The 27,928-nt window shown below is 59.9% G+C and overlaps 3 protein-coding genes across 25 annotated transcripts; 2 read left to right on the top strand and 1 right to left on the bottom strand.

Moving 5' to 3' along the window:
- NFKB2 (nuclear factor kappa B subunit 2) lies at nucleotides 1-8,217 on the top strand. 8 transcript variants are annotated; one of them, XM_008530965.2, is made up of 23 exons: nucleotides 1-520; nucleotides 1,815-1,907; nucleotides 2,187-2,268; nucleotides 2,386-2,426; nucleotides 2,681-2,779; nucleotides 2,859-3,010; nucleotides 3,263-3,369; nucleotides 3,458-3,616; nucleotides 3,901-4,005; nucleotides 4,134-4,219; nucleotides 4,293-4,431; nucleotides 4,668-4,796; nucleotides 4,924-5,133; nucleotides 5,213-5,354; nucleotides 5,774-5,888; nucleotides 5,981-6,194; nucleotides 6,349-6,518; nucleotides 6,644-6,746; nucleotides 6,876-7,027; nucleotides 7,157-7,226; nucleotides 7,448-7,620; nucleotides 7,760-7,871; nucleotides 7,973-8,217. In XM_008530965.2, the coding sequence occupies exons 2-23, from the start codon at nucleotides 1,887-1,889 to the stop codon at nucleotides 8,092-8,094; spliced, it is 2,703 nt and encodes a 900-aa protein (XP_008529187.1). In that variant the 5' UTR covers nucleotides 1-520; nucleotides 1,815-1,886; the 3' UTR covers nucleotides 8,095-8,217. The 8 variants fall into 8 exon arrangements, with proteins under 8 accessions (XP_008529187.1, XP_008529186.1, XP_070414183.1 ...); XM_008530964.2 differs by having other exon boundaries at nucleotides 7,970-8,217; XM_070558082.1 differs by having other exon boundaries at nucleotides 417-520; nucleotides 2,072-2,268; nucleotides 7,970-8,217.
- Nucleotides 8,218-8,326: 109 nt separating this feature from the next.
- On the bottom strand, nucleotides 8,327-24,448 carry PSD (pleckstrin and Sec7 domain containing). Of its 9 annotated transcripts, XM_070558013.1 has the most exons (19): nucleotides 24,364-24,419; nucleotides 23,403-23,461; nucleotides 22,508-22,620; nucleotides 21,399-22,135; nucleotides 21,017-21,119; nucleotides 20,186-20,546; nucleotides 19,004-19,444; nucleotides 17,627-17,821; nucleotides 17,380-17,460; nucleotides 17,062-17,174; nucleotides 16,364-16,422; nucleotides 16,161-16,250; nucleotides 12,426-12,469; nucleotides 10,778-10,968; nucleotides 10,624-10,694; nucleotides 10,357-10,514; nucleotides 10,039-10,183; nucleotides 9,618-9,761; nucleotides 8,327-9,136 (listed from the first exon to the last, which is right to left on the bottom strand). In XM_070558013.1, the coding sequence occupies exons 4-19, from the start codon at nucleotides 22,050-22,052 to the stop codon at nucleotides 8,906-8,908; spliced, it is 3,081 nt and encodes a 1,026-aa protein (XP_070414114.1). In that variant the 5' UTR covers nucleotides 22,053-22,135; nucleotides 22,508-22,620; nucleotides 23,403-23,461; nucleotides 24,364-24,419; the 3' UTR covers nucleotides 8,327-8,905. The 9 variants fall into 9 exon arrangements, 4 of the variants coding, with proteins under 4 accessions (XP_070414114.1, XP_070414100.1, XP_070414112.1 ...); XR_011522339.1 differs by lacking the exon at nucleotides 22,508-22,620 and having other exon boundaries at nucleotides 9,618-9,791; nucleotides 24,364-24,411; XM_070557999.1 differs by lacking the exon at nucleotides 22,508-22,620 and having other exon boundaries at nucleotides 24,364-24,448.
- Nucleotides 18,492-27,816, top strand: FBXL15 (F-box and leucine rich repeat protein 15). 8 transcript variants are annotated; one of them, XM_070558145.1, is made up of 6 exons: nucleotides 18,517-18,587; nucleotides 24,720-24,818; nucleotides 25,741-25,871; nucleotides 26,041-26,194; nucleotides 26,514-27,019; nucleotides 27,486-27,816. In XM_070558145.1, exons 2-6 carry the CDS (start codon nucleotides 24,807-24,809, stop codon nucleotides 27,673-27,675), a joined length of 993 nt encoding a protein of 330 aa, XP_070414246.1. In that variant the 5' UTR covers nucleotides 18,517-18,587; nucleotides 24,720-24,806; the 3' UTR covers nucleotides 27,676-27,816. The 8 variants fall into 8 exon arrangements, with proteins under 8 accessions (XP_070414267.1, XP_070414246.1, XP_070414240.1 ...); XM_070558139.1 differs by lacking the exon at nucleotides 18,517-18,587 and adding an exon at nucleotides 19,125-19,190; XM_008530969.2 differs by lacking the exon at nucleotides 18,517-18,587 and adding an exon at nucleotides 23,893-24,123.
- The last annotated feature ends 112 nt before the right edge of the window (nucleotides 27,817-27,928 follow it).

Here is a 27,928-nt window from a genome sequence, read left to right as displayed (position 1 = left end):
TTCCCCGCAGCAGGGTCCCGCTCTAGGCGAGGGACCAGAGGGCTGGGGCCCGCCAGCTTCCCCCTGGGGTTCCTCGGCTTCAGAGGTGGCCAAGCGTTAGGCACAGCATAAGCCAAGCAGCGGCGAGGACTGCCAGCCGTCTGGGGCAACCCTGGGCGGGAGAGGAGACCGGAGCCGGGGCCCTCGGCCTGGAGATGGCAATCGGTCAGCGGAACCCACCTCAGTCTGGCCCCCCCCCCGACCGTCACCCCCGCTCGCGGCTCCGCGCGCTGTGCGAAGCTTTCCCCTCTAAGGGGCGCACCTGAATCGCTCCCGATTGGCTGCGCGGGTCAGGGAGTTAAACTTTCGGCCAATGAAAAAGGGCATGGAGTGTGACGCACGCACACGTCACGGGAATTCCCCCCCCCGGGGGGCGGAAAAGGGGCTTTCCCGACCTGAGCCTTGGTGGCTGCAGAGGTGTCGCCACCAGTCCGAGGTGGGTCGGGCGGGGAGAGAAGCCGGAACCGGAGCCGCCGCCGCGGTGAGTGGCCGGGTTCAGACCCCCGGGTGGCTGGGACACGGAGAAGGGCGGGAAGAGGGCCCTTACCTGACTCTTAGCCCGGGACTGGAGAGCGGCTTATGCACGCGCACACACACAAAGAGCACGCACACGAACAAGACACACAGATACACAGCGACATCCTTGTATAAAGACATGCTGACCCGTACGTACACCTACACGTATACCAGCGTGTGCACAGCATTGCCCATGCACTACACCCGCACACATTTGCACACGCAAACATGCTCACCCATGCACAGGTGCCTAGATCCATATTCTTGACGCACAAACTCAAAGACAGGTTCACCTGTGCCCTTACATATTAAAACATATTCAGACATGTGTCTACACTGAGAAGTTTAAGGACGCTCATCTGTACACAGACATGCTGACTTGCACACGCACGCAAGCACATGGGCCGAAACACACTTGTTTACCTGTGATGGAGAAACACACATACACACGGCTATGGGACTGGGGCGGGGGGCGTGGGCACCCAAAGCAGGTGCGGTGTGAGAATCAACAGCTGTTGAGATGTTTCGGGGAGAAGGAATAGAGGAGCCCATCCCAAGGAGGAGACGGCTTTCCTCCACCCTCCTCACCCCCATCCCCCCGCCCCGCGGCCCCAGAGTTCGGTTCTCGGGGCAGAACCCCGGGGCCCCCCACTGGGAAGAGCCCCCGCCTACAGGCCTTCGGGGAGGAGGCCTTCCTGCAACAGGAATGTCCCCCCAAAAGCCCCCGGGGTGAATCAGCCGTGGCCTCCCTCGGGGTAGAAAATCCCAAGGTTGCTCCAGGAACGGGGGAGGGGATGGGGGCAGGTCTGGCCCCGGACTGGGAGCCTCCCCAGGCCTTAAAAGACCCTCCGGTCCCCGGCGCCTGCCTGGAGGGAGGAGGGGGGCTCAGTTTCCACGGGGGCTTCCCTGGGTCTGGCTGCCCCTCTGCCCGCCGAAAGACTACCGGCGCCCGCAGGCCAAAGACGACCTCGCGCCCCTCCCGCCGCGGGGGCGTGGCCAGTGGCGTCATTTCCAGGCCCGCCTCCTCCGGCCCCGCCTCCCCCTGGTATTTTCGGGACTTTCCTAAGCTGTTCTAACTTTCCTGCCCCTTCCCCGGCCCAGCCCAGCCCCGGATCTCGCCCTCCACCGGATCTCGCCCGCCACACCCGGACGGGTGGCTGGAGGAGATCGGACCCTCCCCCAAATCTGGACCTCCCTTTCTCCCCCCACTCTGGTCCTCATCTGTCTCTCTCTCCCCCCGCCACTCCCCCCGACCTAAGGCGGGCGCCTGAAACTCTGGGAAACAGAACCCGGCCGGAGCCACCAGACAGAGCCGGGCCTAGCCCAGAGACATGGAGAGTTGCTACGACCCAGTGAGTCACGCCACCTGACCCGAAGCCGGCGGCTGCCCCCCGTGTGTGTCTGCTTGTCTGCCTGTTTGTCCGAGCTCTCTCTGCTCCCCTACACCTATAATGCCCTCAGATTGTCTCAGCCTGCCTATCACTCAGCCTGTCTGCCTGCAAACTGTTTCCAATAGGAGCTTTCTTATGGGCCTGGTGAGGAGAAGGAGTGATTACTAAGGGCTTCCAGAGCTGGGAGGTGGAGGGCTCTGGGGGTGGCTCAGAATCAGCTGCCACCTGTCTCCAAACCAGGGTCTGGATGGTATTATTGACTATGATGATTTCAAATTCAACCCATCCATTGTGGAGCCCAAGGAGCCGGCCCCAGAGACAGGTTAGTAAGTCCCCTAACATCCCCTCGTCTTAGGGGGAGGGGGAGAGAGGAGCATGTGCCCTTTGCCTTGTGGATGAGCTCAGAGATCCTGGCTCAGCAAGGCCCCTCTGTCCCCAGCTGATGGCCCCTACTTGGTGATCGTCGAACAGCCTAAGCAGGTGAGTGGAAGGGATGGTGTGGGATTGCCTCAGCTTTGGGAGAAAGTGGGGTAGTTGTAGCTGGGTGGCCATGGGAAGGGTCAGTGACTCCAGAGGCCATTTAGGTTGAGATAGTTGGTTGCTGCTGATCACAGTGGTATGATTGTGGTTCAGGACAGACACTACCACTCATCATGGTCACTGCTGTCTGGGGGTGTGGCTGCCTTGGGGGGGTCTCTCCTGGTCACAATGTCACTCTGCCCTGGGACCTTCAGCGAGGCTTCCGATTTCGATATGGCTGTGAAGGCCCTTCCCATGGGGGACTGCCAGGTGCCTCCAGCGAGAAGGGCCGGAAGACTTACCCCACTGTCAAGGTGAGCGGGGATGGTACTGGAGGGTGGGCTAGTGGCCAATGTGTCCAGGGGCATTACTGACAGCCCTTGCCCCTGCCAGATCTGTAACTACGAGGGACCAGCCAAGATTGAGGTGGACCTGGTAACACACAGTGACCCGCCTCGTGCTCACGCCCACAGCCTGGTGGGCAAGCAGTGCTCGGAGCTGGGGGTCTGCGCCGTGTCTGTGGGACCCAAGGACATGACTGCCCAGTAGGTGCCTTCTACCCCTCGCCCCCACTGGCTTGCCCTTTCATTGCCTGCCAGTCCTAGGCCTCAGCCCACCTCTATGATCTTAGCATCTGACCAAGGAGAGAGACTTGGGTTGGCCCCAGAACCCAAGGCCCCAAGTAAAACCCAGAAAACTTCCTAGAGGAAGTAGGGCTGAGCTGAGCCCTGGCAGTGGGGAGGGTGCCTTAGGTGGAAAGAACTGCCTGTAAAGCCTCTGAGTCCCTCCCCAACCAGATTTAACAACCTGGGTGTCCTGCATGTGACCAAGAAGAACATGATGGAGATTATGATACAAAAACTTCAGAGGCAGCGACTCCGCTCCAGGCCCCAGGGCCTTACGGGTATGGAGGGGAGAGAGGGAGTGACGGGAGGTGGTCGTGCAAGGAGTAGAGGAGCAGTTCTGGGGTCATGTGTGTGCCCACTGCCCAGAGACTGAGCGGCGGGAGCTGGAGCAGGAGGCCAAGGAGCTGAAGAAGGTGATGGACCTGAGCATTGTGCGCCTGCGCTTCTCTGCCTTCCTTCGAGCCAGTGACGGCTCCTTCTCCCTGCCCCTGAAGCCAGTTATCTCCCAACCCATCCACGACAGCAGTGAGTATCCTGACCACCTGGGGTGCCAGAGGGAGATGGGGGGCAGCCTCAAGCTATGGACTCAGATAGGTCTGGGTTTGAACTTGGCCTTACCATGGATGAGCTGAATGACATTGAGCAAGTCATTTCCCCTCTCTGAATATGGCTTCTGTCTTGGGTAAATGAAGATTCTAGCAGTTTCTGTACCTCTTGAGGTTGTTCAAATGATAATACAAAGCACCTGGCTGCATAAATGGGGCTATGGCTATTATATCATCTCAAGTAATTGCTATCCCACCCCCTAGAGTCTCCTGGGGCCTCGAACCTGAAGATTTCTCGAATGGACAAGACAGCTGGCTCTGTGCGAGGTGGAGATGAGGTTTATCTGCTTTGTGACAAGGTGCAGAAAGGTGAGGCTGGAGCCCAGGCTGGGAGCTACGGGCAGTGGGTGTCAAGACTGAGGGTCAGGGCAGCTGCAGGACACATGGCCCTGGAGATTCCACTAGGAGCTGTGGCTAAGCTTCAGTTTTCCCTGTAGATGACATTGAGGTTCGATTCTACGAGGATGATGAGAATGGATGGCAGGCCTTTGGGGACTTCTCTCCCACAGATGTCCATAAACAGGTACCGTAGGGCCAGGGCTTGGGGCCTAACTAGGCCAAGGCCTCAGTGACACCTTATGTTCTTCTTCCCCTAGTATGCCATTGTGTTCCGGACGCCTCCCTATCACAAGATGAAGATTGAGCGTCCTGTAACCGTATTCCTGCAACTGAAACGCAAGCGTGGGGGGGATGTCTCTGACTCCAAACAGTTCACCTATTACCCTCTGGTAGAAGGTGGGGCTGGGCTGAAGATCCCAGGGGGGCTGGAGGGTGGGAGCTGGGCTGGACAGTCCCAAGAACTAGATCAGGGGACCCATGAGTCAAGTCAGAAGTGGGGAAGGTCCCAGGAAGAGGTGGTCCTAAGAGCCAGCCTGAGGGCTTTTTGGGGGAAGAGCCATTACCAAACTTGGGATAGGTCTCTTGAGGCCCATGAGTTGGGGTTTTAACATCTCATTTCCCTCTGCCCCCAGACAAGGAGGAGGTGCAGCGCAAGCGGAGGAAAGCCTTGCCCACCTTCTCTCAGCATTTCGGGGGTGGCTCCCACATGGGTGGAGGCTCCGGGGGCTCAGCTGGGGGTTATGGAGGAGCTGGAGGAGGAGGTGAGGGGGTGCTGATGGCGGGAAGAGGGATGGAGGAGGGAAGGGTAAAGGAGAGAGAAACTGGGGGAAGAAATCTGGCAGAGTCCTGGCTGGTGCTCCCTCCCTGCAGCCCTGCCTGTCTCCACAGGTGGCAGCCTCGGCTTTTTCCCCTCCTCCTTGACCTACAACCCCTACCAGTCCGGCGCGGCCCCAATGGGCTGCTACCCGGGAGGCGGGGGCGGGGCGCAGATGGCCGCCGGGGCGCCTAGTGTGGATGCTGGGGAGGAAGCGGCAGAGCCGAGCGCGTCCCCCGTGATCCCTCAGCACGAACCACAGGCCCCGGAGCTGCTGCAGCAGGGTATGGCCTCCGGAATCCGGGCGGTCGGGACCCTGGGGATGGGGACCTAGCCCGCGCCCATGCCCCCTGTCTCCCCCAGCCCGGGAGTACAACGAGCGCCTGTTCGGCCTGGCGCGGCGCAGCGCCCGAGCCTTGCTCGACTACGGCGTCACAGCGGACGCGCGCGCGCTGCTGGCGGGACAGCGCCACCTGCTGACCGCGCAGGACGAGAACGGAGACACGTAGGTGGGCGGGAGGGTGGACGATGGGGGCTAGCGGGGGAAGGCGGGAAGAAGGGCCCGGGCTCGACGCCTGATGGAAGATAATGGGGTGCGGGGCAGGAAAGGGACCTGCAAAGAGCCAGGGCCCTGGAGTTGGACAGACCCGGTTTCAAGTCCGACCTCGATCTGTACTAGTTCTGTTCAAGTACTTAATCTCTCCAGACTTCAGTTTAGTCGACTTTAAAAGGGATACAATAATAGCATTTATCTACCGCAAAAGGTGCTCTGAAGGATTAAGTTTACGTGCTGCGATGCCCTTGGAGATGTCTGGGCTCGACGGGCCCAGCGAGGGAGGTTATGGAAGCAGTGGGCTTTTCAGGGTAGAGGGTGCTGTGAGAGGCTGGGCTTGCTAGGCTAGAGTCTCACTCCCCAACCCCCAGGCCGCTACACCTGGCCATCATCCATGGGCAGACCAGTGTCATCGAGCAGATAGCTCACGTTATCTACCATGCCCAGCACCTCGGCGTTGTCAATCTCACCAACCACCTGCACCAGGTGAGGGGCACCTATTGGTGAGGGGGTAGGGGTTGGAAGGCAGGTGGGTCTCGGCCAGGGGCAGGCGTGGCTCACTTTGCCTGTGTCCCCAGACACCCCTGCATCTGGCAGTGATCACCGGGCAGACAAGGGTGGTGAGCTTCCTGCTGCAGGTAGGCGCAGACCCGGCACTGCTGGATCGGCACGGAGACTCAGCGGTGCACCTGGCACTGCGGGTGGGTGCTGGCGCCCCAGACCTGCTGCGTGCCCTGCTGCAGAGTGGGGTTCCCGCCATGCCCCAGCTGTTGCACCTGCCGGACTTTGAAGGTAAGTTCATCACCTCATCTGGACCTGGAGGCAAGGGTGGGGACTAGGGAGAGTAATTGGTGAGTGCCTAGAGTGGATATGAGGTGTCGAGCTCAGCTGGTCAGGGAGCCACGTTGGGGATCACAGCTGCAGCCTGAGTATCCTCTCTCCCTAGGGCTGTACCCAGTACACCTGGCGGTCCGTGCCCGGAGCCCTGAGTGCCTAGATCTGCTGGTGGACAATGGGGCTGAAGTGGAGGCTGCAGAGCGGCAGGGGGGCCGAACAGCCCTGCATCTGGCCACCGAGATGGAAGAGCTGGGGTTGGTCACCCATCTGGTCACCAAGGTAGCTCTAAAGATTGTGCAAGGGGTTGGGCCAAGGGTTGTGGAGGGACCAAGGATGGTGAAGATACAGGGGGAGGGGCAGCCAATCTGTGGTGCTGTGATCACCCACTCCCTTGCACCCCACAGCTCCGTGCCAATGTGAATGCCCGCACTTTCGCGGGAAACACACCCCTACACCTGGCAGCCGGACTGGGATCCCCAACTCTTACCCGCCTCCTTCTAAAAGCTGGTCAGTCTCACCCTTGGGGGCATATGAACAGGGCTGGGGAGGAAAAGGGGTGCCTCCCAGTTTCCCCTACTTTGCAGTCTTTAATGTGGGCTTCCACTGTACCTCCCCATGACTATCTCCCTCCCCCAGGTGCTGATATCCATGCAGAGAATGAGGAGCCCCTGTGCCCACTGCCTTCACCGCCCACCTCTGATAGTGACTCAGACTCTGAGGGGCCTGAGAGGGACATCCGAAGTAGCTTCCGGGGCCACACACCTCTTGACCTCACTCGTAGCAGCAAGGTGAGGCCACCCTGAGACTAGAAGTACCAGGGAATGGGCATCTGGGCTTACGGATGGGGTCCAGAGAAACCGGTACCTGGGCTTAAGGACTGGGATAAGAGAGAGTTAAGGCTGAGGCTGTCTCCCCAGGTGAAGACCTTGCTGCTAAATGCTGCTCAGGACACCATGGCGCCCCCCCTGACTCCACCCAGCCCTGCAGGTGAGATCTCTCCACCCACTGCCAGACCCAGAGCCCTGCTCACAGAAGTCTCTTCTCCTTCAGGAGGCCTCTCTTTCTCCATCCTTGTCCTCCATCCATTGCCCCCAATGGCCCTGTCTGCCTTGTCTGTCAGATTACCATGGGAGAGGGGTGGCGTCCAAGTGTCTGTGCCTGTGCCCATCTGTGGGGGCAACTAACATGTCTGTGTGTGTTGCCTTCAGGACCAGAGCTGCCACTCGAGGATACAGTCCTGCAGAACCTGGAGCATCTGCTAGATGGGCCAGGAGCCCAGGGCAGCTGGGCAGAGCTGGCAGAACGGCTGGGGCTACGCAGTCTGGTGGACACGTATCGAAAGACAGCCTCACCCAGTGGCAGCCTCCTGCGCAGCTACAAGGTCAGTCAGTCCCTGTCCCCTGCTCCACGCTCCAGCTTCCTTTCCCCAGTCTCAGATCCCAGGTGCTTCCTTGGCCTCAAGGCTCCTGACCCCATGCCCTAACCATAACTCAGGTCTCACGCCTCTTCCTTCTCCTCAGCTGGCTGGTGGGGACTTGGCAGGCCTGCTGGATGCCCTGTCTGACATGGGCCTAGAGGAGGGAGTGAGGCTGCTGCGGGGTCCTGAGGCCCGAGACAAGCTGCCCAGCACAGGTAAAGGGGTGCTACCTGGAAGGTGGATCTGGGCCTGGAGGGTGGGAGGCCTAAGCCTTGACTCTTCCCTATCCCCGCTCCTGTGTCCACTCCCCCAGCAGAGGCGAAGGAGGACAGTGCATATGGGAGCCAGTCGGTGGAACAGGAGGCAGAGAAGCTGGGCCCACCCCCTGAGCCACCAGGAGGGCTCTGCCATGGGCACCCACAGCCTCAGGTGCACTGAACTGTCACCCACTCAGCAGCCCCCTTCCTGGGCCCCTCTGTACAGCATCCCCCCATTCCAGTTCTTATTTAACACCCCATGCCCACCCCTCAGCTGGGGCAAATAAAAGATTCTCATGGGAAAGGATTCTTATTCCAAACTTATGGCAGCCCCGATGTGACTCTTGTCCCCAGAACCAGCTGCCTACCCCTGGCCCCAAGCCAGGCACTGGTGAGAGAAGGAGGCCCAGCCAGCAAGTCCAGAGCAGTTTTAATGGGAGTGGAGGCTGTACAAGGGCAGGGCCCACTGAAGGAGGGAAAGCAAGGCCATGCTGCCCCCAGCCTGTGTATGGGGGCCTCGGCATGGACACCCTTCCTCTGCCTCTGGAAAGAGAGAGGGTGAGCCCTCAGGGAGGAAGGAGGGAAAACCAGCTAGCCCCAACTCCTGGCCTCTGTCTGAGCCAGGCCCCAGGATGGAGGGAGATTGCTGGTGTCAGGGGTGGGAGTGGTCTCAGCAGAAAGCAGAAAGGTCAGGCCTCCCCCACAAAAGAAAAAAAGCATCAAAAGTCCAGGAGCCCTGGCCCCTCCCGCCCCAGCCCCCCATACGAAAAAGTGCAAAACATTATCACAAAAAGGGGATCTCAGAGGGGCCCTTAGCCTAGGCTCCCGAGGCCCATGGCCTAGCCCTGCCCTGCCCCGGACACCGCGTCCGGCGCGGTCGGGCCCTGAGCCAAGGGGCCCTCATGGGTGGCCCGAGGCCGGCCCGGGCTTAGGCGGGGCCATGTCATGCAGGTACCCAATGGGCACCACCCCCCTACACACCCACCCCCGACTCAGGGCTTCCACCGTCCGCTGCCTGCGCCTGCTCGAGCCTCTGAGCCATGACACTGAGCCCGGGGCTGGCTGGAGGTGTTGGGCTGCAGGGAAGGACTGGAATGAGGTGGGGGGAGTCCATCCTCCGTGCTCCCAGCCTGGGCCAGTGCTGCCTCTACCGCATCCAGCTCTTCACTGCCCGCCTTCAGCTTGACCCGAAGCAGCGTTGCGTATGTGCCATAGCGGGATTTCTGAGGCAGAGGGTCAGGGCTGGGAGCCTGCTCTCCACTCTCTGTCCCTCCCACCCCCATCTAGACCAGGGAGGGAGGCCAAAGAGGATTAGGTGATAGTAGGTTCTTGCCTACCTCTGAAGCCCCAAAAGCCCCCAAGAACTGTGACATGATCCCCTGGTAAGTCGGTGACCCTCTCTGGGCTCTCTCAAGACTGCCAATTGTAACAGCTAATGTTTCTGAGCCTTTACCAGAGTTGAGAAAGCCAAGCACTTGACAGACAGCATCTCACTTCGTTACCCTGGTGGAAATGGAATGTTACCCCTGTCCCACAGAAGAGGAAACTGAGGGTCAGAGGGATTAAGCAACCTGCCCAAGGTCACCCAGCTGGTCCCACTCTTAGAATCTGTGTCCTTAACCACTAGTCTGAGCTGTGTGTGGAGATGCAGAGGTCCCACTGATGGAGAAAGGAGCCAAGAGATGCCCAGGCAGGGAGGCTCACCTCAAACTCCAGGTAGGCCTCCTTGTGCCGCTGCTCCTCAGCCTCCTTGCCCCGGGCCTTCTTGCCTAGTTGGGCAGCCCGGTGCTCCCGCAGCTCACTTGCCATGGCCCTCAGCTTGGCCTCGTGAGTCCGCACCTGCTCCTCCTAGAGGCCAGGGGTAGCTGGTCAGGATCACTAGCAAATACAGTGCCTTTGTGTAAGTTTTTTAAAAAGGTGTCCCTTTCTTTGGGCGAACAAAGCACCGTGTCTGGGTTAACAGCTTGGCAAGTGGAGTGGAGACTGGATTACAGCCTCTGCTCACCCCCATGACCAGCGTCCTGGTGTAGTGGGCATCTAGGTAATCGTACACTGCAGCCTTGAGTGCAGTCTGCCCCCCTCCATCCCACTGGCACCAAGTAGACAGAGCTGGGGGGGTGGGTACCTGGGAGAGGCGAGTGGCAGCACTGGGCAGCAGAGGGCGGCTGAACTTCTTCTGGGAACTAACAGCAGCTGGGAAGGGGGGTGCAGAGAACATGGCAGCCACCACATTGATGCGAGTGATCCAGGACTGCATCTGCTCCAGGCTCCTGGGGAGACAACACAGCCATTTGGGACCTGGGCCGAGGGTTCCTGTCCAGGGATGCTAGTCCTGGCTCAGGGTATGGCCTGAGAAGGAATGAGGCAATCCAGGGACAAGGGAGGGGAACAGGTTGAGAGTAGGGTGAAGGGGTCTGGGATTGGCAGGAAGAGGAAAACTCACGGGGCCTGGAAGAGGAAGACCCGCCAGTCAGCTGTGCGTAGATAGAAGACATGGGGCCTCTTGCTGTAGTCGCTGGCACGTGTGGCCAGCGCGTGGTGGATGCTGATGGCGTTCTTAAGTTCTGCCTCTGATAGCGCCTTCCCGGGCTGGTACTCCTCCTGGGGGGTGCCCATCTTGTCCTGGCTGCAGTCCCAGCCTGGCCCAGCCCAGCCCCCCCCGCACTCCCCTGAGCCAGCTCAGCCCCAACCCCTTGGGCTGTCCCCGCACCTTCTGCAGGTAGAGGATCATGCCCTTGAGGATTCCGTGGAAGCTCTTCCAGCCCCGCTTGCCCCGAGGTGCTGCGAGGAGGAAGACAGGTCAGGGGAGCCTGACTCAGGCCTACTCCCAACCATCCCCCAGACCCTCCCACCCAGCCACGTACTCTTCCTGCAGTCAGGGTCTGCGTGCACCTTTCGCACCAGGGCCCCGTGCTTGTAGACTGCAGCCCCAGGCTCAGGAGTCAGGTCCAGGAAAGGGCTGGAGCCGCTGCCACTGCCCCCGCTGACCCTCTTGATGACCTTGGGGTTGGGGTCGGCCAACTCAGACAGAGAGCGTCTCAGCTCCTCCTCGTCTCTGCAGGTGTGATCACCTCAGAGGGGGCTGGCTGTGGAGCCACAACCCCCCCTTCAGTCCTGGCCTCCACCCAGGAAGGCTCCTCCAGTGGTGATGGAGATGGGGGTGGGGAACTGCTCCTCTTGTAGGGTGTGGCTCCCGTCAACCTGAGGCTCCCAGAGCCCTATCTGCCGCTTCAGACCAGGTCTCCCCAGGGTATAGCTGAAGCTTCCCTGCTCAGATCAGGACTTGGGAGGCAGCATGTCACCTCCCTCAGACTGGAGCTCCCAAGGGTAGGGCCAGGCCTATCCCTTCCTCACCTCACATGTAACCTGCCCCAGCCTCTCCATTTCTGCACACACATCCCCAGCCCTCACACCCTGTTCCACTAGGGCAGACACATGTCTGACTCAGCTGTCTCAACCACACCTAGCACCAAGCTTTGCTCATGGCTCGTTGGCTAAATGGTGGTAGAAGTAGCTTCCTAGTGGTCCCCTGGTACATCCTGGTCTGCAGGCTCGGTCAGATGCCATCTAAACATATCATCTGTCTTGTCACTCCCTCACTCAGAAACCTGCAGTAGCTCCCTGTTGCCTCCCACATGGAGCCTATGCTACATCCCTGCCAACGCTGTCTCTTTCTCCTTCTACTCTCCATTCCAGCCAGGCCCGCCGCCTCTTGGTCTCCCCACCCTACACTCATTTCAGCCACCACATACTTGTCTCCCAAATATCAGCTTCTCTCTTTCCCCAAACAAATACTTCCCCCCTCCTTCAAGGCTTGCCCCAAGTCCCAATCCTCCAGGAAGCCTTCGCTGATCTCTCCCTGCACCCCAAGCCTGAGCTCTGCCTCCTCTGAGGTCTTCCCTCCTGCGGACTGGGAGCTCCCAGCTAAACTGAGCAGTGACTGGACTCTCAGCAGATACCAGCAAATAGGAGTGATCTATTGACCATTTAGGTGAGGGCTCTACCCTCAGACTGGAGGATCCCAGGCTAAAACTGGACCTCTTCCCTCAGCCTCTTCCAAGACTTACTCTGAGTCTCTCTTTCCACTGAGGCTGCCAAGAGTAGACAATGTAGTCCTTTGTTCTGTGACACCCTGGGCTCCCTAGGACCCGAGAGGGGGCTCTTGCACTACTGGTTAGGGCCCTACCTCCAGAGACTTCTGCTTTCCCACTTGGGTTGCCAAGGGACCTCCCCTTTTTGTTTCCACACCCTCCTCCCCGGCCAGCTGACAGTGGCCACCCACCCCAACCCAGCTTGTCATAACAACCCAGCTAGAGACAAGACACAGAAGCCCGAGTACAGGCAGGCATCTCCAAAGAAGGAAGTGAGGTAGCCTCACTGCCTCTTGCGGCCTCACCCACCTCCTGCCCCGTGGCCCCAGGATTCACAGGGCCTACCTCACACTCTTGGTTTCTCCAGGCAGACCCCTCCCCACAGTCCATCCCCACCCCTCCTCACAGCCCCAAGACTCACATGGCCCACTGCAACTTTTCATTCTTGATGGAGCTGTACAGGGCCTGGGAAGGGAGGAACAAATCAGGGAGGTTTGGGTCAATCCTGTGGGGGCAGTGCATCATGTACCCCAATGCCAGAGTTAGAGCCCTCCCTCCCAACTTGGGGGAGGAGACAGAACTGTGCTGGGGAGAGGGAGGCAGCAGGGTGTAACGACCAAGAACACAGGCTCTGGAACAGAGGATTAGGACCCGGGCCCAGCTCTGCCATTTTAACTGCATGACTTTGGGCAAGGAGCCATGGGGAGAACAAACGTGGTAATAAGTGTTTAACGTAGGGCAAGCAATCAGCGCAGGGCATCCTGACATAGTAAATGGCAGCTGCTATTATTATCTTTAATGTTATTGCTATTGTTAAGGGTCATCCTGTTCAGATCCTGGGTGGAAGAACCACCCTAGAGGGAATGGAAAAGAGCAGCCCAAGAAGCTCTTTCCCCAACAGTGTGCTCTGGCCTTTTTCCACAGGATAAACCCACACAGAGTATATGGGGAAACTGAGGCCTAGGAACAGGGACTCACCCTGTCACCTCCTTCCTTGGCTAATAGAGAACACACTCTCATGGCTCCCAACCCCAAGACAAGCTGAGAGCTTCCCCTAACCCAGACAGCCCCATCAAGCCAAATGCCAGGGTGGTCCAACCCCCTGCCCACTCCCATACTTCATGTTACTAGGGAGTGAGCACTAGTCTAAAAGGCAGTAGTTTTAGCTTTCAAACGCTGCACACCCTAAAGTCCCTGTGTGCTCCTAAACCAGTCACTTCGCCTCTGTATATTTGGCCTGGAGTACCTGTGGGGGCCTTGGGGTGGTCTCAGAGGAGAGAAGGGGCTCCAGGAGTGGCATAGGGGACTCTTAGGAGTGGCCTACAACATGGGGCTACACCAGTGCCTCCCACTGTGGGGGCGATTCTGCCAGCCTGTCTGTGAGTGGGTGTGTCCCCGGCATGTGCGTGTTGGGCTAAGCGTGTGGCGTGTGATGCTGCCTGCGTGTGAGCTGGGTGCAGTGGTGACGTCGGTACCTTCTCCGCGATGGGACACAGCACCCCTCCAACACATCACACTCTCTGACTCTCTCACTGCCCACGGCCATGCCCAGCCACAAGGCTAGCCAAGCATCCCAGATAAGCACACCCTGTCTGGGGGTGGGTACACCCCACAACATCCATCCCCCACACAGCACAACCCAGGCTTATACACACACAGCCCTCCCAGCACACACCCAGCCCAAACCCAGCAGAGCTCAGACCCTAAACCCTCAGTCTCCAACTCTCTGGCCAGGAGGCTGAAGTGGCCACTGAGGTCCCACCTGCAGTCCCTGTCTCCAGCCTTCCAGTTCATCCTCTGTCTGCCCCCTCTCAAGACCCTCTTTGGCCCACAACCAGGTCTTCGTTGAAAGTCCTAAACCCCATTGTTGAGCCCCATGTCATACTCCCATCTAGAAGACCCAAAGACCCCTTGGTTTGAAATGCCCACTTTGATCCGAGGGTCTGTGCCCTTCCCCCTCAAGTCCATGCCCACCCCTGGCTACCCATCGGCTCTGTCCCTGCTGGGCTCCCCCCTCAGCCCCACCGATGTCCTCCTCGGCTCATGCCGCCTTCAGTGCCGCCCTCAAGCCACCCCCTCAGCTGAGCCGCCCTCGGCAACTCCCTCGGTCGCCCCCCCAGCCCGGCGTGGGCCGCGGCCCCAACGCCCTCACCGCCTTTTTCTTCTTGCGGCTCTGCAGGCGGCTGACCACCAGGTCCGTGTAGAGCACGGGCTTGAGACTGCGCGAGCGCTGCGGCCAGCCGTAGCACAGAGTCTCCGCGCCGCGGTGGGTGCGCCCGTAGCGCACGGAGCACAGCGAGCGCGAGCGCAGCCGCCCGGCGCTGCTGTGGATGCTGTTGACGCCGATCATGCTGGCCCGGCCGGCGCGCCGTGGCCCCCGGCCATGCCCCCGCCCGCCCTCGGCCCCCGACGGCCCGCGGACGGCTCCCCCGACAGCCGGCGCGAGCGGCCCGGCCCGGCCCGGCGCGAGCCCGGCCCGGCTCCCACCGACGCACGAAGCGCGCGGCGGCGGCGGCGCTGTCTGCTCTGCAGCTCGGCGAGAGCGGGAGGGGGGGCGCCGATGGGGAGGGGAGGGCGAGGGCTGGGGGCGGGGACGGCGCAAATTGGAGGCGTCCGACCGAGAGGGGGGCCCGCAGCGCGGCCGCCACGGGGGAGGGGCCTGGGAAGGCCAGTGGGGCACTTGCGTGGGGGTGGGCTGCTTTGGGAATGCTGGGAGGTTGCGCTCGCTCGGAGCCCTTACGCCTGGGGCTGTGGAGGTGGGCAGACCCCGCAGGGTCTGGAACTCCCTCCTGGCTCGTCAGGGTTGGCGGGAGAGAGAGGGGCGAGGTCGGAACGCCACTCTGCGGCCCTTTTTTACCAAGCCAGGAGGGGCCGCGAGGCATAAAGGTGACACAGGATGGAGGCAGCCACGGAATCACAGTGGCCTCATCCAACCCAACGACCCTTAGCTACCTCAAATGCCCGTGTATATACCCCAACTCACGTACTCAAATCCCAGTTTACAGACACATCCCACTAGCTAGATGCACCAATTCACATTCACCTCAACTCACACTATAAATTCGGATGCACATCTCAAAATTTATAGTCTTTAACTCACATACACCCCCGACTCATGGACACATGTAATAAATCAGACAGCCAATTCGTAGATGTACACCCCAACATACATAAACACCGAACCTACACCCCATCTCAGACACACACGCTAAATCATAAGCCCTAAAGCACAAACACACCCCAAGTCAGACAAACCCCCTTGATTCACCAACACCCTAAATCATACATACACAACTCACCTCAGGCATCACCCCATCTCAATGACCCCCAACTCATAATGGACCCCCCCCCCCCAGAGACATTCGTAAACTCAGAAGCCCAACACACCCCATGCTCACAAACAGGCCCAAGGACACTCCTGCGCAGTCACATGTATCTGGTGGCCCAGAAACCCTGCCAACCCTAGGGGTTTCAAGTGAGTCCAGGCCTCCCTGGATGAAACACCACCGGACCAGGGAAATGAGTGAACCCATGGGACCGGGGCGCCCCATTCTCCACCCAGCCTCTGTATAGCTAACCCCTCAAGTGCTGACCCCTGGGCGCGGGACCTGCCCACAAGGGAGCCAGAAGCGCTGTATCTAGTCCCAGCTTGGCGCTAACTCGCTGCGAGACCTTGGAAAAGCCATCGTCCCTCTCCTGTCCCTCTACCTCCGAGTTCCTCCAGCGCAGCGGTACCAGGGAGGCTTTTGTGGCTTTATAACCTGGGGCAGGAGGTGGAGGGGAGGAAGGAAGTGGTGTATCTGTGTGACCCCGCCCCCTGCAGGGACCCCCTCCCATCCTCAGTGAACACAGGAGGAGGTCCCCTGATAAAGGCAAAAGCAGAGTCCAGGGCTGCCTGATCACGTGTTTTCGACATCCGTCTCCCCTCCCCCGCTGCGCGTGGCCGCGACTGCACGCTAGTGCGCATGTTCCGGGAGAGGAGAGCCTACGTGTCGGGGCTGGGGGGAGGGGGCGGTCCCCAGGCTGAGTCACCAAGCCCAGGCTCCCGCGGCAGGAGCTGGCGGCTGGTAGGCCCCTCACCTCACCTCCCTCCAATGCAGCTGACAGGTCCCCTAACCCTCCCCTCCAGCAACCTCTACCCTGCCCCGCCCCCCACCTTGAGCAGCTCCCTGGGGAAGTCGCCGCCTTCGTTGAGGCCCTCCAAGTTCCCGATGAAGTCTCCGCAGGTCATGCGCTTCCCGATGTTCTAAGGGAGGGCACAGAGACCTGTGAGCTTGGCGAGACCCTTAGCCTCCCAGGCCTCGAAGTCTCTGGACCAGGTCTGTTTTCCAGGCTACCTCCCTCCAGCCCCCCACTCACGTGGCCGTGGAGATCTGTGTTGAGTAGCATGAGGGCGCAGGTCAGCGTGTGCGCACCGTCTAGGGGAGAATTGATGTTCAGTCTTGGCCATCTCCCAGGGACTCTTCCCACAGCTGTCTTCCCCAACTTCCAGTTCATCCCTTGCCCATTTTCAGGACGCCCTTTGGCCCACAATCATATTTTTGTAAGTCCTGAACCCCATTAGTGACACCCTGATCCCAAGCAAAGACCTTTCTTTTCCAGCAGATCCCTCAGAAGGAACCTCTCTCTCTTCTCTGGTCACCCTCCCCAGCTCCCTAAGGTGCTGGGGGCTGCCCACTGCTTGCCCCCGACACCCACATGCCTCTATGTCTATGTGCTAAATACAAGCAGGTGGGCCTCACACAGTTATGCAGACCAGTGCAGCCAAACAGAATCCCCACTCGGGCCAAGCACTGTCTTGTACATGTATGTGAACGATGACATGCAAACACACCTGCTGCTTGCCTCTTCACAGCACACACTGGACTCTAGCAATATGCCTGCCCACATGGAAAGTTCCACAGCCATGTCAGCACTGCCTGCACACAGAAATGCTCACATGCCTGCAAGCTTGTGCATTCATTCACTCCTGCACACACACTCATGCTGCTATGCACACACGCAGTGCCGTTTGCCTCAGTAACCAGCCGGGAAAACCCTGCCCCCGGCCTCCTCACCCTCTGAGGACAGGGCTCCAGGATTGCACTGGAAGTATCTCTGGGAGAAGTGGGCCAGCACACGCTCCCGTTCCTGGGTCTCACCCATTAAGGCCAGCTCCTTCAGAAACACCCTGGGGAGAGGGGGAGAGGGAGCATGTCACCCCATCCAAGGTCTCCTTACCAGGCAGCCCCAGCTCTTGACCATGCCCAGCCAGCTTGGGAAGGGTGACATCAGGGCAGCTTAGGGGAGGCACAGGGGCTCAGAGGAGGCATAGCTGAGGCCAGGCACACCAGGCCTGGAGAGAGGGGGCTGCCCTCAAAGGGCTCAACACCCACCTGAGAGCTTGGTCCAGAGTCATGCCCGTGAAAACAAAGAACTTGAGGTACTCGCCAGCCACAAGTTTGCTGAAGTCATTGCTGTGGGCAGGGCAGAGAGACAGGTGGAGTCTCAAGGGGAAGTATCAGGGGGCCAGGTGAGGGTTACCTAGACACCTGGGAGCATTAGATAGAGGGGATGTGGAGGTACTGCCCATAAGATGCATCCCCTCTCCCCCCATTCTCAATCCCACCCCAGTGGCTGTACTTCTTGCCGAGGTGCCTGGCCACGTCAGCCTTCCTGAAGCCGTCTAGTCGGTAGAGCCTCTTAGCTAGGCGCTGCGCAGCCTCCAGGTCTGCTTTCTGCCCATTGGACAAGGTATCTGTGCTTCCCAGGGCCAGCCGCTCTGTGCTGTCCAGCTCTGAGTCTGAGTCAGACACCAGCTGGCTCAGGGGTGGTTCACTGCCAGGGTAGAACACCAGCTCAGAGGTGGGGCATGCCCTCTGGGGGTCATCCAGATTCTTCCTATGCCTCCAGACCGGAAGACAGAGAAGGGGAGACTGGGACGTGGGGAAGGCAGTTTTCTTTTCTCCAGAGGAAGAGATTGTGCAGGTTCCCTCCACCAGCTAGCTCCATCATTACCACCTCTCTCTGGAAGTCCTGCCTCAAATCTAACCCACATCCATCTTGCTGCTATGGGCGTTCTGGCTGCTTCCCTAAAGCTCCCTTAGTTTGCTACTAGACGTAGATTCCCTGTCCCCACACTGGCCCTACTCAAAACATAGTCCTCTATCTCTGAAAATATGGGCAAAGGTGGGATAGATAGGCTCCCAGGGAGGAACAGTGGAAGGTCAAACAAAGATTTGAGGGCAGCAGGGACACCTTCACACTCCTTTGTCTTTCCTCCTCTGGCCTTTTAGGGAGAGGAACCTCTCCCTTAGTCCTTCTCTTCTACTCGCAAAGAAGTAGGCTCTGGGGTAGAGGGAATTGGGGGTCAGACTGTATCCCCTCATCCCTTGTCTCCTCCTCCCCTTCCCTTCCCACCCCAGCTGCTCTATTCGCAAAGCCACCTGTCACCCCAGAGACAGAGGCCGGAAACTCCTGGTTGCTAAGCAACCCTGTCTCCTTGGCCACCCCCTTCTGTTGCTATGGCTTCCATGACAGAAAGGGTAGCCAGCAGAGGGGAGAGCAGAAAGGTTAGACTGGTGAAAGCACTTCCTGGAGAAGGGTGAGAGACTCCTGCTTGGAAGGGGAGGCAACATGGGAGGGAGGCAGTGGGAGAGCTGGGGGCTGCATCTTTGGGAGAAGCCTCCAGGCTGGGTGGGGCTAAGGTCACGAGACTTCTAAGCAGGTTAGAGGCTCTGTCTGGGGAGGGAAGGGCCCTCCTGGAGAGAAAGGAGGGTGCTCTTGGGGGACCCTTCAGTCCTGAATCATGGTTTCTCAAGTCACTGGATCTGAGACGAAGGGGGCAGGCTGTGAGGGGCTCCCCCTCACGGCCAATGGAAGTAGTCCTCCAAATGGGAAAACAGGCACCAGCATCCCCTAATCACCCTATCCAGGGTCAGGAATATCAACTACATCGTCGCACTCAGGCTCTGGCCCTTGGAGCAGACATTCCCAGAATGTTCCAAAGGAATCACTCACCTGCCCAGGGGTGCCGCCCCCAGCCCAAAGCTGTCCTCTGAGCGGCAGGGACTAGGGGGCTCCCTCCCGGGGGCTTGCTTGGCTCCAGCCTCTGCCTCCTCTTCCTCCCCTCTCTGTGTCCAAGGCCCATCGGCAGCAGAGCTGGTACCAGAATCCGGATCGAGAGGGGCAAGTGGGGCAGGAGCAGGTGGGTCAGGCCGGGGGGCAGGGGGTTGGGGAGGCAGCTCAAAGGTGAAGAAGGGGCTCTGGGTTGGGCCAGGTGAGGCCAGGGCTTCCAGCGAGGCAAGGCTGGTGTAGGAGGTGCCCTTGGCCCGATGTGACTCCAAGATGGCTTCAAATACACAACTGAAAGAGTCAGGCCCATCAGCCGAGGGGCTGGTCCCAGGTAGAAAGGGCACAGGCGATTTGAGAGGCCCAGGGTGAGGCATTCGGGTGCCTGGCCTGCAGGGGCAGGGAGAATCTCTGATCAGGTGCACAGGGAACAACTCTTGGGTGGCATTTCATTGAACTTTCATACCGACTCTGTGAAGGGGATTATCATCTCCTTTTCACAGGCCCCCACCTCCCCTAAAAAGAGCCACCTGGGTAAGAGGCCCCACCACAGCGTTCGCCAAGCTATTCAGTGCGCCTGTGGCAACCCAGCACAAACTCTTCCCAGCACCCAATCCCCTTCCTCTCTCCCTCCCCGCTAATCTCCCTTTCTCCTCCTTCTCCCTGATCCTCTCCCCTCCTGCCATCCCATTTCTATTTCTGGCAACATCTTAGGAGAAGAAGATGAGGCTCCAAGCTGCAATGGGTGTGAGAGGGAGAGGAAAGCCCCCACACTCCCCACTCTCCCACCGGGATCCAGGACCCAGATTGATGTTCCCACCCCTCCAGGCTTGATTCTGGCCTCTGGCCTCTCACCCTGCCCCTTCTTCCTCACTACTACCACTTTCCTCCTCTATCCAGGTTGCCCCCTACCCTCCTGGGTTCCTGCTGATACCGCCCCCCCCCCCCCCCACTATTCTGCCAGGCCTCAGGCCCCTGTCCAGATTCTCCTGCTACACCACCCTGTCAGCACCACCAGCTTGGTCCTGACCCTCCCAGCTTCTCGTCTCCCTTCTAGTCCCTCTGACCCAGCTCGGCCTCTGGGCCAGTGGGAAGGAGCAAGTCACTTTCCTCTCCCACTCCCCCACTCACCGGGCCCCCTCTGAGGCCTCAAACACCTCGTCGTCCACATCCTCTTCCCCACCTGCCTCATCCTCGTCCTCATTACCACTGCCCAGGCTGGAATGAGGGCCAAGGCATGGGCTTGGACGTGGGGCAGGTGGGCGGGCAGTGCCAGGTGGGCCCTCAGAGCTGGGCTGACTCTCGATGGCTGAGTCAGCCTCCTCCCGCTCAGCCAGCACCTCATCGATGTCGGTCTCGCGGTAGCACCTCAGGGGCACTGTGTCCAGGTCCGTCTCGGAGTACTTGGCTGCTCGCCCCACAGCCACCCCAGAGCCCTGCCCTGAGCCCACCCCAGGTGGAGATGGGGGGGCCTGCTCTGGGGGCTTAGCACCTGCAGTATGCATAGGCATCCCGGTCAGGAGGTTATCCAGGTCAGCTCCCTGTCCTGATTCTGTTCTAGGAAGGAACTCTCCCCCACTGCCTCATATTGGCAGGAAGTTCTTTCACTGTCTAGCCACCATTTCTCCTGCTACAAACTCAGCTTATTCCTGGTGCCAGTGGAGCTCATTTCAAATCAAGTTCTTATCAAACAAATTTGAGGGGCCTGAGGGAGACCAGTCTTTTCTACTCCAAGGAATGACCCTGATATCCTGTCATCCCCTCCCTCCAGGGGCCCAACCCAGCCACCATCCCGCAACCCCCCATCATAACACAGAAGGAAAGACTGAGGCCTGGAGAGGCATTAGCTGACTCACGAGCCCAGGAAAGGAGTGGGGAGGTTTAAAGGAAGGCTCCCTACCCCACCTCAGCTGCTGTGCAGAAGGCTGGCCCTGTTCCCCTGGCCTCAGGTTCAGACCTTACCTGAGCTGGGGGGGTCCAAGGAGCCATAGAAGAACTCCCATTTGGCTCGAGCAATTCTCTGGGCATGAGAAGAGACTTCCCGGGGGGAGAACCAGGTGTCCCCCTAAGGCAAGGAGGAAGAGAGAGACACAGGCACCCAAAGATAAAGTCAGACATACAGAGACACAGAAATAGGATAGAAACCAGAAACACAGAAAGAAAAACACACAGGGACCAAGAAAGAGGTGCAGAGACACAGGGACAAACACAGAGGGCAAGAAAGAGACAAATTTAGGATAGACTGACGAATTCAGAGTGAACTGCCAACAGGCCCAATATCGCCAAGGGGCCAAGCCTCGCCCCTTTGCTGGGACTCTGGGGTTCCAGGGAGGTCACGACATACCTGGTTCAGGAGTCCAGTGTCAGCAGCTCCTCGGAATAGCGTGGCCAGGTGCTCAGAGTGGCCCCCCAGTCCATTGGGGAGAGAGGAGTAAAGGCCATCTGCCCCAACCTGAGGTTGGCCTGGTGGACCATGTGAAAGGCCCTGGCTGCCAGGCAGGGCTGAGCCTCTTCCTGCTGGGAGCGGGTCTGATGTGGATGCCTCCAGCCGCAACTTCCGATTGGAGCCAGGCCCAAGGGCTGGGGTGGGCCTGGGAGGAGAGACCCCACCCAGGTCCCAGCTCCGACTCAAGCCTCCAGGAGAAGGTAGCCCATTCAGTGGCCTCACACTGGCCTTCTCCACAAAACGGAATATGACCACAGAGCTCTGGGCCCCTGGTGGGGGCTGCCCAGTGGGTGAAGAGGGTGCCCAGGGTGAAGGAGCAACACGGGGTGAGGGGGGGCCACGCAGGGGTGTACAGGGTGCCGTCACACGTCCCAGTTCCAGGCCTCGGGGACCTGGACCTGCCACCCGCCGTAGCAGGGAGCCTGTGCTGCCATACATGCTGGCCGGGGGACTCTGGGGCACCGGGCCTTCGGGGAGCCACCGGCGTGGGCATCGTGGTGGGGAGATGGCACAGTCGCCTTCCGAGCAGAAGCGCATGGCACCCTGGGCCATGCTGGGGCCGGGGGTCAGGCTGGGGGGGCAGGGATGGCGAGGCCAGGCGGGGAGTGAGGGGGCAGCATGCTCTTCAGACAGGCCTGCAAAAGAGGAAGGGGTGCAGGGAGTGAACTGCCAGGGAGTTGGATGGGCAGGAGAGCAGAGATAGGGAGGGAAAAGCTGGCTGGAGCAGCTGAGCACCAGGGGCCTAGCCCACCCTGGGAATCTGGCATCATTGATCCCACCCCTGGGGGTAATCAGGCCTGTTGCTTGGGCTAGTTCCATGGAGGCCTGGGGAGAAAAGAATTGTACCCTCAACAAGCCCTTGACTCCTCTCCTTCTGCCTGGGGGCTCTGAGCATCACCCTGGGAGGGGCCCTGAGCATCACCTCAACTATTTCAAAAGTTGAGGGAGCCTAGAGTCATTGTGGCATTTTGGAGTTACTTCTGGTGGGGGAAGGGGAAGGCTGTTACCCCATCCTCTGAACCAGGAGTCTCAGCTAACCATCACCATCCATACAGCCAGGGATCCCCCCATAGTCCCTTTCATGGAGGCCCCTCACTCAGGGAGATAGAACTCAGGACCCCTGGAAGGAGAAGGAGGGATGGCAGGGCGAGGGTTATATAGGGACCATGAGGGGCTGAGAGGCATAGGGTGAAGGGGAAGCCCCTAAACAGAGGCCCCTACCCCTAATACATCCATGCTGAATGGGAAAGGGACATTCTTGTTCTCCACCCAGGTACACACATTCATGAACACACATGTACATAAAGACAAATAATGTCAGTACACAGTTAAACACATTCATAGGCAACACTCTCCAGCACACATAGACACAGGCACACACACACACACTGCTCAAAGACACACCCTCATACACTCTCACAGTCATAACAAAAAATGCGTGTAATGGAAAAGCACATGCTTGTTTTACACACACACTGTCATCAAACGGGAACACACAAAGAGATACCCAGATATACACAGGGGCCCTCATTCTCCAATACACACAGAGACACAGGCATATCAGACACTCACAGAGACCTACTGGTCACAATCACACACAAATACAGATGCATACTCACATACATACTCAAGCAGAGGCACACACCCTCTCCCCCAACCCCCACCAGTCATTGGTCTCTGGGGGAAGGCTGCACCAGACCCCTCTCCCCTCTGCCCCCCAGGGGTATGACAGATCTTGTCCAGCCCAGGTGGGACCATAAAGGGGTAAAAGGGGCTTCTGGTGGCAATGCAGGGTAGGGGCAGAAGTCAGGAGCAGCAACCCTGCCAGGCAGGTTCCTGAAGCTCAGTCGGGGCCCACCTCCTCCTCAGTGCAGCCCGGGCTCAAGCCGCCTCAGTACTCACCGCTGCTCGCCAGGAGCTGGGGCCGAGGAGAGGCAGGGGAGAGGCTGGGCCCAGCTTAGCTGTGAAGGCAGCGCGGCTCCCGCTTGCTCCCGCTTGCTCCAGGCCCGCCCGCCTCTCAGTCCCTCCCCTTCCCCCCCTACGCGCGTCTCAAGCAGAGCTAATCCCCCCACCCACCCCCTCGCCCTCTCCTGGGGCCCTGAGCCCCGAAGGCTGCCCCTCCTTCTCGACGCTAGATCCCTGCTGGGCTCTCCCGCCAACCTGAGACCCGCCCCTGACAAGGGGGAGGACGTAGGGAACCCCCGGTTCTGTTCCCCAGACCCTCACGTGCCCCACCCCAATCGTGTCCACGTCCCTCTCGTCCACCGCCCCTTGAGGCACATGCAGGACCCAGCTGCACACGCCTGTCCCGCTCCAGACCCCACGCGTGTCCCGAGGAGGTTGCCACATGACCTGTTACATGCCACACGCACTCCCGCCCCCACCAGCACGCGGCCGCGCCAAGCACACGGTATAGGTGTCGACCAGACCCGCCCCCTAAACCCAGGAGACCAACATATGGAAGAGAGATCTAGGGAACGCCACCTCAAACCCTCTGGGGTTCTCAGTCTCGGACCCAGGAGACCCAACCCTAACCACTCGCCCAGGATGCAGCAGGAGGGATGTTAGTCGGACTTCAGAAAGAACTTGTTTGCTGCCTGTTAGGTCTACTGCCCGACTCGGGGTAAGAGGTTAGACGGGATGAAGTGGGACTGGAGGAAGTGGGGGACAGGCAACCTTTGTGCCCTTAGCCAAGGTAGAAGAGGGCCCAGGTATTTTAAGAAGGCGCCGCTAGAGCTATTATGGCAACTGCTTTCCTTGGGAATGCCAGGGCAGGCAAGTGGTGACCTCGGAAGGAAGAAGGGGTCTGTTCGGGCGGCCAGGGGGCGCGAGGACGTGCGAGGCGGGGGCGCGCGGGGCTCACCGCGGGGAGGGGCGGCGCGGGCTCCGCGTGGTGCTGAAGGGGACAGCGCCAGATTTGTCGCACTGCGCAGGCGCAAAGGCTCAAACAAAATGGGGAGGGGGAGGAGGCGCGCGGCCCGAAGTGGTGCGCGGCCCTGTGGTTCTACCTTAGCAGAGGTCGGCCCTCCCAGCTACTCCCTCCCCAAGCTGGCTGAAGAAGAGGGAGCAATTCCCTCACCCAAGTTGACCCTCTTTGATCCTTCCCGGCGAATAGCTTTTCCCTTCTCGCTGCATTGGGGGATGGGGGAGTTTGGAAGGGATTCTGGGAAAACCAGGAGGCCTGAGTTCTCTATCCCGACTCGCTTGACCCTGGACAAGGCGCCGACTCTCCAGGGCCTCGGCTTCATCTTTAAAGTGAAGCGCCCGAACCCCTGATGAGATCATGAACGGAAAGTAGTTTTCGCTATGAAGAGGCAGGTGAGGCGATTGCGCGAAGGGAGAGGGCAACCCTCCTGGGGGGTAGGGGGGCAGCTCTCAGCGACAGGGTTAGCCCTCGGCGTTTTTCACACCCTCCCCACCAGTGGTTGATGGGAAAGGCACTGCTCCGGGGGTTCCTCGGAGCCGACCCTGGAACTAGGACCTGGGGACGCGATGAGAGAGCAGCCCCGAGTCTGAGCCTAGAGCTCGGGGGCGTCACTGCCCCAGGGTGGGCCGGCCCCATATCCCACAACTAAGCCCCCAGGCCAACTGAGAAGCAGTACTCCCGGCGGGCTGAGCTGAGCACTAATTCTTCTCAGGACTGTAAACCTCCTGGGAAAAGGAAAGGGACCCAGCCGAAGATATAGTCCTTCTCAGCGCCCCCTACATCTCTCTCCCCAAGGTGTAAACCCACTCCAAATCATCCGGGAATGGAAGGGGCTGCATAGTCCTGTACTTCAAAATTAACCACAAATGGGAGGTTTTGGCAAGTTGGCTTGATGAAGAAAAGAAAACTCTAGCTTCGCCCATTCAATTCATTCTCCAATTATTGGGCACCTACTACGTGCCAGACAGAGGTGGAATAATTTCTCCCCTTTTTCAAAGTCGCTAAAAGCGACCAGAGGGCATAGGGTAGGACCCGAACTTGGAGTCCTGGCTCCGCCCCTTCCGTATTTGGCTTTGCCTGCCCTTCCCATCACCACTTCACTCAGAGGCGGCCACTGGCCCAAGACGAAAAAAGAAGCCAGTCTCTGCAGCACCATCACGTTTTCCAGCTTCAGGTCTCAGGCCATGTAGCTGAGGAGAGCTCTGATGTTACACCACCGGTCTGTTCCGCCCTCAGTTTCGGGATCCATCCTGAACGCTTTCAGATAGGATCCTCAGTGAGACGACACTCGATTGAATTGGTCTGTCCCTACAGCCCAAGGAGGCGGGTTCGCTGCGGCTGCTCAAAGGCCAAAGCGAGAAGACCTTATTGCGCACGCGCAATAGACAGCCGATGGAGCCACCAATGGAGCCGTCCGGAGGGGAGCAAGAGCCGGGAGCCGTCAGGTACCGAGCACCGGAGGGGCCGACAGAGAGAAGGATCTCGGGGAGCGAAGCTGAACCAGGGCCGGTTTGGGGGCCGCTTTTAGGAGGCGGGGCGCAGGAGCACAACGGAGGCGGACTAGCAGGTAACAGCGGCCCGGGGCCGCCGCCGCCAACGCCCCTTTACCCGCAGGCTCCTGGACCTGCCCTGGGAAGACGTGCTGCTCCCACATGTCCTGAGCCTGGTGCCGCTGCGCCAGCTGCTCCGGCTGCAGCGCGTCAGCCGGGCCTTCCGGGCACTAGTGCAGCTGCACCTGGCGGGGCTTCGCCGATTTGACGCCGCTCAGGTGAGCCAGGGGCTGCAGCCCCGCCCCCGTCTGGGTACCGCCCCCACCCCGCCCCCAGCCCAGCTCCCAACCCGGCTGTTTACCCTTCCGGACCCCCTTGGGCCTCCAGGAATGGCCGGGAAGCGATCTATCCAGCGGGAAGTATTCTCAAAGGGCGAGTACTGGGTATCAACTCAGAGGGCGCGTGGGGTCTCTCCTGGGAGGGCAGGTGGCAAGCCCCGAGGGCAGGCTGTTGCCGGGAAAGAACTCAGGGCCGGATAGGCAGCGCCTGCCCGGCCCCCGGGATCAGCTGAGAGTCGAGGTGCCTCCCCACCCGCAGGTGGGTCCGCAGATCCCGCGGGCTGCATTGGCCTGGCTGCTGCGGGACGCCGAGGGGCTGCAGGAGCTGGCGCTGGCGCCGTGTCACGAATGGCTGTCGGACGAGGATCTGGTGCCGGTGCTGGCACGGAATCCGCAGCTGCGGAGTGTGGCGCTGGCAGGCTGCGGGCAACTGAGCCGCCGCGCGCTGGGGGCGCTAGCCGAGGGCTGCCCCCGCCTGCAGCGCCTGTCGCTCGCACACTGTGACTGGGTAGACGGGCTGGCGCTGCGGGGCCTTGCCGACCGCTGTCCGGCCCTTGAGGAACTGGACCTCACCGCCTGCCGTCAGCTCAAGGATGAGGCCATCGTGTACCTGGCGCAGAGGCGCGGCGCGGGCCTCCGCAGCCTCTCGCTGGCGGTCAATGCCAATGTGGGGGACACCGCTGTCCAGGAATTGGCTCGGAACTGCCCAGAACTCGAGCACCTCGACCTAACCGGCTGCCTCCGCGTCGGAAGCGACGGCGTCAGGTGCCTGGGCCTGGGGTCGGTGGGATGGGAGGAGGCAACACTTAGCCTCTGGGTGTAGGCGTGGGCTGTAGTTGCCAAAAGGCAGAACTGGGGTTTCTGGATCTTTCTGCTACCACGGCACCCCGATTCTGAACAGGAAAGGCCTCTAGAATTGCCTAGACCAGAAAGCCCACAGTTTAAAAACTCTTTGAATCGCTATTTACACATTGGGAGATTTCACATACAAAGTCAGATTTCTGGCTTTTCTTCAACAAGTGGAGAACCTTGCAATCCCAGGTGGAGCCGAGCAGCAGGTTCCCTCTTTAAGAGACAGGAAGTCTCCGGTTCACTGGAGGCATTGAGTGTATGACCCCAACCCAGGCCCCCTCCCTCCTGCATGGAGGGAAAATGTATGCCCCGAGTTGGAGGGAGACAGGGGCTTGACTAACGACTCCATGCCCCTAGCCTCACCCCCCTCCTCCCCCAGGACACTGGCCGAGTACTGCCCAGCGCTGCGCTCACTGCGGGTGCGGCACTGCCACCATGTGGCCGAGCCCAGCCTGAGCCGCTTGCGGAAGCGCGGCGTGGACATCGACGTGGAGCCGCCACTGCATCAGGCCCTGGTGCTGCTGCAGGACATGGCCGGCTTTGCACCCTTTGTCAACCTGCAGGTCTGACCCACCCGCCAGTAGGGCACAGCTGGACTGTGTGGCGGGGGCTGGCTATGAACTGTAGGGAAACTGGACTGTGGGGGCCTCTGGTGAGAGACCAATGCCCTCCCCACCCTGGAGTTTCAAATAAAGAGCTTTTTACCCCTTCTTGCCTGGCGCTGCTGCCCTGTTGGAGACAGGGGATGTGAGATTGGGAGAGAAAGTCAGACAGACACAGTACGCCAGCACCCCAGCTCTGAGGCAGAAATGACCAGAGTGC

Source organism: Equus przewalskii, chromosome 1, assembly GCF_037783145.1.
Source record: "Equus przewalskii isolate Varuska chromosome 1, EquPr2, whole genome shotgun sequence".
Lineage (NCBI taxonomy): Eukaryota > Metazoa > Chordata > Mammalia > Perissodactyla > Equidae > Equus > Equus przewalskii.
This window is presented reverse-complemented; position numbering and strand designations above follow the sequence as displayed.